The sequence below is a fragment of the Montipora capricornis genome, chromosome 12 (assembly GCF_036669925.1).
Source record: "Montipora capricornis isolate CH-2021 chromosome 12, ASM3666992v2, whole genome shotgun sequence".
Lineage (NCBI taxonomy): Eukaryota > Metazoa > Cnidaria > Anthozoa > Scleractinia > Acroporidae > Montipora > Montipora capricornis.
This window is the reverse complement of record NC_090894.1, coordinates 24555068-24562475: the sequence shown is the minus strand read 5'-3', so window position 1 is coordinate 24562475 and position 7408 is coordinate 24555068. Positions and strand designations below refer to the sequence as shown.

The 7408-nt window shown below is 39.0% G+C and overlaps 1 protein-coding gene and 1 non-coding gene across 2 annotated transcripts; one reads left to right on the top strand and one right to left on the bottom strand.

Moving 5' to 3' along the window:
• Positions 1–267: 267 nt before the first annotated feature.
• On the bottom strand, positions 268–5054 carry LOC138027564 (uncharacterized). The gene is made up of 2 exons (XM_068875108.1): positions 4090–5054; positions 268–3647 (listed from the first exon to the last, which is right to left on the bottom strand). Exons 1-2 carry the CDS (start codon positions 4799–4801, stop codon positions 2803–2805), a joined length of 1557 nt encoding a protein of 518 aa, XP_068731209.1. The 5' UTR covers positions 4802–5054; the 3' UTR covers positions 268–2802.
• A 257-nt stretch (positions 5055–5311) lies between these two features.
• Positions 5312–5384, top strand: Trnas-gga (transfer RNA serine (anticodon GGA)). Its single transcript has one exon. It is a non-coding gene; the product is annotated as a tRNA-Ser (tRNA).
• Positions 5385–7408: the final 2024 nt, after the last annotated feature.

Here is a 7408-nt window from a genome sequence, read left to right as displayed (position 1 = left end):
TAAAGCTGACATATATAAATCCCAAATCATATCGTTTTTGCACAGAAAAATTATACAGTCTTTGGAGATTCAGCGCATACTAACTAGGATATCCTGCGACTAGTATTTCCTAGTTTTCTGTCTTCTAGACGTTTGCACATGCCTTTAAAATCGTCCATTTAAAAAAAATTTGAGTGGTCGCCACTTTTCAAAGTCTCCAAAGATTCGCACTTTGGACGCTTTTCAAAAACAAGCCCAATTAGTAATTTTAAGGAAATTCTCCAAGAATTTTCTTTTTTACACTTTTATTTTGTATTATTATAGATACTGGTGAAATACTAGGATTTTCCTTCTTACGAAAAAATCATATCTTCACCGCGCGCAGTGAACATATCATTTTTATCTTTTACATGTGAGGATATAGGTGTCGTCATGGTAACTAACATGATTGGCCAATAAAACGCGAGGTTCTTCAGTGACGGTAAGATACTTTTGTGCTGTAACATGATTTTTCTCTACTACATTAACATTTTTATTGCACACTTTGACATTATCGCGCATGATTTGATTTTCATAACTTTCCATTTCAAAAGTTAATCTGGACATCATCAATGTCTATATATTGCATGGCTGCTTAGGGATAGGAACTTTATCTTCTCGTGCTGATAGTATCTCTCACTCGTTTGATGAAGAAGGCCAAGAACTTGGAATGTTGTAGGAAACAAATTTTTTAGCCACCTCTCCACTTGATACTCAGGTCTGTGTGGCACGTCGTTTCTGAGTTATTTGTCAAAGTGTTTCACACAACTTTGTAGAGTTTTGTATGGAGACACATCTGGAGTTCACTTTGTGATGAAAGAGCTTACATGTGTATGAACACATCTCCTAATGTACTTGAATGGCTCAAACTGCTGAGATTCATGGGAATAGACATTTTTTTCAAACAATTTGCTTTGGATCATGGTGTCACGCAAGATGACAATTCGGAAATTCAACCTGCTGTATTTTCGAAACGATAAACATCATGTAACTGGAAACTTGAGAAAATATTTCTTTCTAGGTCATCATCAACCTCGTAAAGATGTATCGAGAAGATCTAGTGATTTTGATTGTAGAATTTGATGACGTCACTGTGAGAACCATCTATTGAGTATGTAGATGATATGGACTAAAGTTAATATATGAAAGCCATATATATCTGAACCGTGGAGAGAATGAAGTTAAGATGCTCATCATTGCAGTTATCAATTAACGTTGCATTAATTAATAACTGCAATGATCAACATCTCAACTTTTAAAAATATTATTATTTTGGAAACAGTACAATAATTATAATGAATGTTTATTTTAACATTTTGGATTTGATGAAATCTTTGGCAAACTCATTTACTTTTCAAAACTCTGGTAGTTATCTTTGCCCCTTACATGATTATGGTTTACCTTTCTTGTGTTTGATATCCTACCTCACAATGCCTGTGTGCATCCACCCTCTTGTGAGGGGAGGAAGGGGATGTACAAAGGCTAACCTCACATTCACTAATTTATTCCTACAATACTTAACAACATCTATGATACATTTTTACATGGCGCAACACTACAGGGCCTTGACAAAGCGCGAGCCAGCAAACCATGCAAGTCTCTCATTTAAAGTGCCTGTAAACCCGAATTTTTTGTTTTGCTTTGAGAAACCTTTGTATCGCTCTGAGCAAAATGGCGCAAAAATTTTTGTTTTTGGATAAAACGGGAATTTTTTATGAATTTTCAAAGTGGCGGAAACGCGAGATTCGAAAACCCATTACCGAGCTGGTGAGCTTGCCGAAAGGGAATGGGTCGAGTGTAATTCGTGACGTAAAACCCGGACTCAGTGTTGCAAGTTATGACTTCCATCAGAGGTGAAGCCATATGCCTGAGAAATGTGTTGTTTTCGGTTGTACATGTAGCAATGTTCGAAGCAAAGAGAAAGGGACACTGCTTCATCCCATACCGTTTTACGGTGAAAGTGAAAGCAAAAAGCGAAGGAAGAAGGGGGTCGATTTTGTTAAATCGAAACGTGATAAGGGATCGTCAGCATATGCCTCGTGCGTGTCTTCCTTATCGCTGGCCGCAAAGCTCGAGTTTGGCGAACCTTCAACTTCCAGCTCGTAATCTTCCATTTCTGAAACTTCCGTATCTGAACCGGAGGACAGAATGAAGTCGTTCGAAGCCATTTCTTGATTAACACGTACGCTGGTTACAAACGTCAGCCGAACAGAAATTGTTTTCACCGTCACGCAGGGAAAACTACAAAACTACGCGTCTCCTCTGTTGATTTGCCTGATGCTAATGTCCAGGAATTACGTCACTAGGTCCAGTCTCCCTTTTACCCGGTCGCGGGCAGAGAAAACCGCACTTTAAAAATTCGTAAAAAATTCCGGTTTTAACCAAAAACAAAAATTTTTGCGCCATTTTGCTCAGAGCGATACAAAGATTTCTCGAAGCAAAAAAAAATTTTCGGGTTTATAGGCAGTTTAAGTCTAAGCACCCATTTCAAATAGCGTTGATAAACAGTACTTAAGTCTGAGCACCCATTTAAAAATGGTGAGCTTTCAATAGCTTTGTTGCTCGCAAATTGACTTGCATGTTGACTTGCATGGCTTGCATATTATACAACCTCACCATTACAACCTGATTCAATTAACACTAGGAAGTTCAATAACATTAAGGAATACTATCAGATGATACAAATTTACTACAAAACTATTTACAAATAAGAAAAGAAACACTTTCTCTATCCAGCTAAGAATAGTTTTCATTTCAACAGAAACAAAGTCTCAAAAGCAAAGTTCATTGTTTTTTACACTTATTGCATGTAGATTTCTTTGGCAACTCTTCCAACTTGACCTTGTCATTTCTGTCTTTAAGTTCAATCTTTATTGAGCTCAGGTCGACGGCTTTTACCAGCAGCTGAATCATAGTCTTAAACATTTTCTCAATGCTCTCCACATTCAAAGCACTAGCTTCCATAAAACTAAGATTATGAACCCCAGCAATTGCGTGGCCTTCCTCAACAGAAACCTGACGTTTGTGAACTTGATCAATCTTGTTTCCAATTAAAATGATTGATACACTATTTTCAGTGCAGTACTGCTGAGCAATTTCTAGCCATTTTAGAATGTCATGAAAACTTTCACGGTTGGTCACATCAAATACAAGGAATATGCCATGGACTCTACGGAAATACATCCTCTGAATAGCAAAGAGATGCTCTTGACCTGCAGTGTCAGCAACCTCTAAACGGACGAACTTGGAGCCATATCTAAATGAAGGTCTATCAATTTCTACCCCTACAGTTGTTGTGCTCATGTACACGTTATAAGCAGGGTTTCGAAACCGATTAAATAAACATGATTTTCCAACTCCCCTGTCACCAATAAGGAGTACTTTGAACTTATAATCATAAACTGGTCGGGTGTTAACCAATTCAATCACAGTCTCATCTGGCTCACAGTCATTATGCTGTCTTACAACTCGCCATTTGTAGCCCTTGAGCTCATCCTTGATGTCCTTTACATCTGGTCGTAACTGGCTGTCATTTTGCAAGCAATCAAACACCAGCTGTTTTAGAGAATGTTCTCCCATCTCATCAATGTCATGTTTCCGCCTTTCATGTTCACTAATCATCTGACCATCTAAAAGCAGAAAACAGTATACAACAATGACTACAAGAATGACTTGCTCAGCTCTGTGACTATGAATAAGAAACTTAAATTTAAGGGCAGGTGCACTTTTTTTGTCCTCAGTCCCAAGTGCCTTCTTATGTTAAGAGATTGATAGCCCTACAACATGTTGAAAATTAAATTTATGACCTGGAAACATTTATAAATGCTTTGAAGGTTACTTCCATGCAGACTTCCCTTTTCTTTGTATTTGATGGGCTAATCTTCAGGAGGAAGAGGCCTCTTCCCTTGATCTAACTTACTTGTAGGTCGTAGTTGGTGTAAAAAAGCACAATATTCAAAGCCCCACAAATCTCGTCAACATTTTGGAAAAGCTAGTAAAAGACCTGAGAGGGAAAAGGTACAAACAACAGAAAGGGGAGAGGAGTCCCAGAATTCTCAATACAAGACATACCTTTAGTAAGTGGAGTCATAGGCCAAACCAAAGGCTCATGTCCTACAATCATACACAGGAGCACTGCACCAAATGAAAACACGTCAACCTTTGGACCATACTTGGGGCCTTCTATGACCTGGAACTGCCTCATAGCAGGGTAGGTCTCAGGGGCTGCATACACTAGTGTCCCTGGCACTTGGGTAGCATACATGTCGCACCCTGCAGAAAACACTTTAGATACACCGAAATCTGCAATCTTGGCATTACCATTTATCGTGAGCAATATATTCTTTGTTGCTAAGTCACGATGAACGATTGGAGGTTGAAGGCCGTGCATGTACTCCAGGCCTTGGATTACGTCAGTTGCTATTTGAATCAAATTCATTTCCGGGACTTTTGGTGAAGTTGTAGACTCCCTAATGTACTTCTCCAGATCACAGTGAAGAAGTTCTGTAATGATTATAGGGGAATGCCCTTTTGGAAGTAGTACGGTCTTTAGCTTGACCACATTGGGGTGATCAAGCGTTTCCAAAACCTCCCTTTCACGTTGAAAGTCCCTCATGAAGCCGTTCTGGAACAGGATGCAGCGAAACCTTTTCGCTGCAACGTCTTCTCCCTTCCACCGTGCACGGTAAACGTTTCCATAAGAACCACTTCCGATTTCTTTCAATAAGACCAGACCTTGAACATGCGACCTTAGAGAGTCTTCCTGAGATGTATCAGAACTCATTTCCAGAAGCCGACGTAGCCCCAGCTTCGAATTCCGGGAAAACAATAAACATCATTTAACGGAACATCTAGTGCTCCTAACACAACAATGAATTACTAGGAGAAAAAAACACTTGAATATGAAAGAGGCGTGTACCGTTGGCGTTTGCTTGAAGTGCTTTAGATTTTTCGCTGCAGCTTGTCGCTTGTTTTCTGCTATGCGACTCGACGAAAGAAATATGGCGACTACACACGCTCTGCATTCTGGTTAACTCGTCCGAAGAAAGTCACGCACCTTCAACAGTCACGCAACAGTGTTACATGTAAAATCCTGGGAAAAAACACGTCGTAGTGATGCTTCAAAATTTGCTGAAAATTCTTGTGTAAAGCAAATGTTTCTGAAGCTACAAGTTGCATAATTGATGAAAATCGTTACTAAAACATTTCAATGATGAAATGGTATATGAAATGAATCATATATGAACTGCGGATATTCATTAGAACCCACAAATGACCAGCTCCCAACGTCAGTGGCTTCATAGCTCAGTTGGTTAGAGCGTCGCACCGGAATTGCGAGGTCACGGGTTCAAACCCCGTTGAAGTCCTGAATTTTTCAGGCTTCTCTACGCAATTGTAAAGATTGCGTTCATAACTGCGAAGATCATAGCTTCACTTAAAACATTTCAGTGGGGATATAATTCAACCAAGCTACTGTCAAGAATAGGTAAAAGAGTCTCTGTTAAGGGCCTAGAAATGCCCATCAGGCCGGCGCTTATCTCCGGTTTCTCTAGAATAGGGCAGGACGAATTATACTCAACAGTGATAGTTACATCAGATATCAGTACATTAAAGAATAGGGAATACAAATAAATGTTATATTACACAACCTCATGGATAGCATGAACAAAAATGTATTATTTATTGTTTGTTATCAACTGTAAGCAGGAGCCCATGAGTAGGAGCCTCCATATGCACTATATCCTTGAGTCAACCTTTGCCCGTATCTTTCTATTTTTAGAACCAACCCTTCAACAGGAGACTGACATTTACATTAATTTACATCAATTCGCACAATTTGCGTACATTGTTTTTGCTATTTTTGTCTTCGATAGACAATGAATTTCAAGTTCTGATTGGCTATTTTAAACAGCGCGTGCAGTGCCGAACAACTCGTGCTGTTCTAAAAATAGAAATGACTGATAGGGCTTGTATGGGGGAGGCAAGCTCCTACTGATGGGCTCCTGCTGTAAGTCAGTCAGTTGTGTGGCTATCACTGAAATTCGAGTGGTTACGTTGATTTTAATGTGCAGATAGAGAAATTAACTATTATTATTATTATTATTATTATTATTGATATAAGAACTTTATTTAATAATGAAAACCATGACAATGACGGCCCATTAATTAAACGGGTTATGGTAGAGGGGAACTAAATCCCCATATGAAACCATACCCCCCGCCAAAAAAAAAAAATTCAAAAATCTCAAATCTAAAATGTAAAATCTAGATTAAATATAGCAATGTTCTCATGAATTAATTTGTAATAAAATCTCCTTCAAGATCTGCAACCGATGACGGTAAATCGTTTCACTTATCTATATGTCTATTCCAAAACGAATTTTTAAAGATATCTGTCCGACAATAAGGCTTAAAAAGTTTATAATCATGACTATTTCTTGTTCTTTTGCAGTTACTGTACTCATCAATATTTCAACTACAAGTAGTAGCTATCGCTAAGTGCCAACGAGACATTCAATAGAGCGGTTTTCAAACCAAAACCAAAGTAATTACTTTGGCCAATCAAAAAGGACGGAGACAATCCAGTAAACCAATAAAAACTCGAAGTAATTACACGTAGCCAACACAAAGCGCGGGAAAATGTGCACGCATGAGCCACGATTGGTTTTGGTTTCACTTCTGCATGATTGGTTGAAAAAGTGGCGCGAGAACTTTGAACCAATCCCTGAGTGAAGTAGTGCAAAACCAAAGTAATTCGCTAATTACTTTCGACACTCAATTGAAAACCGCTCTGGCAGACCGGACCAAATTATGGAAAACATTTGCAAATAAACCTTTGCTGCATTTCGAAGAACAATCCTGTCTTCGTGCTTCACATTTTCCAGCACCCAGTAGAAATTTGTAGACCCTACCTTCCTCCAAGCTGCTAATAGCTATTTGACTGTCATTCCTAAAACTCTCCACTGTTTAAACGAGCGTCTCCTTTCCATACAAGCAACCACACACTTCTTCTCATTCCACTCCAGGCCAACAAAGTTCACGTCTAGCTTTTTTTCCAACACAGCAAACATCTTCAGATCTAATCTTGACACTAATTCTCTGATTGGATTTGACTGACAACTTGTACCCTTCAGTTGCTTTAAGCTGCCAACCATAAAGCATCCCTTGGTGGTAATCCTCGATCTTTCAAATTGCATCACTTCACACGATACCATCCCTTTTTGTCTTGACTAGCATTCTAGAGCTCCACGCACCACTTAACTATTGTTGCGCGTATCCGCTGTGGGAATCGATGTAGCGCAAACATATCCCTGAAACACCTGTGATCTACTGTATGATCATGAAACGACTTTCGTAGATCGATAATAAGATTCCTTTCATGCACCCCTTT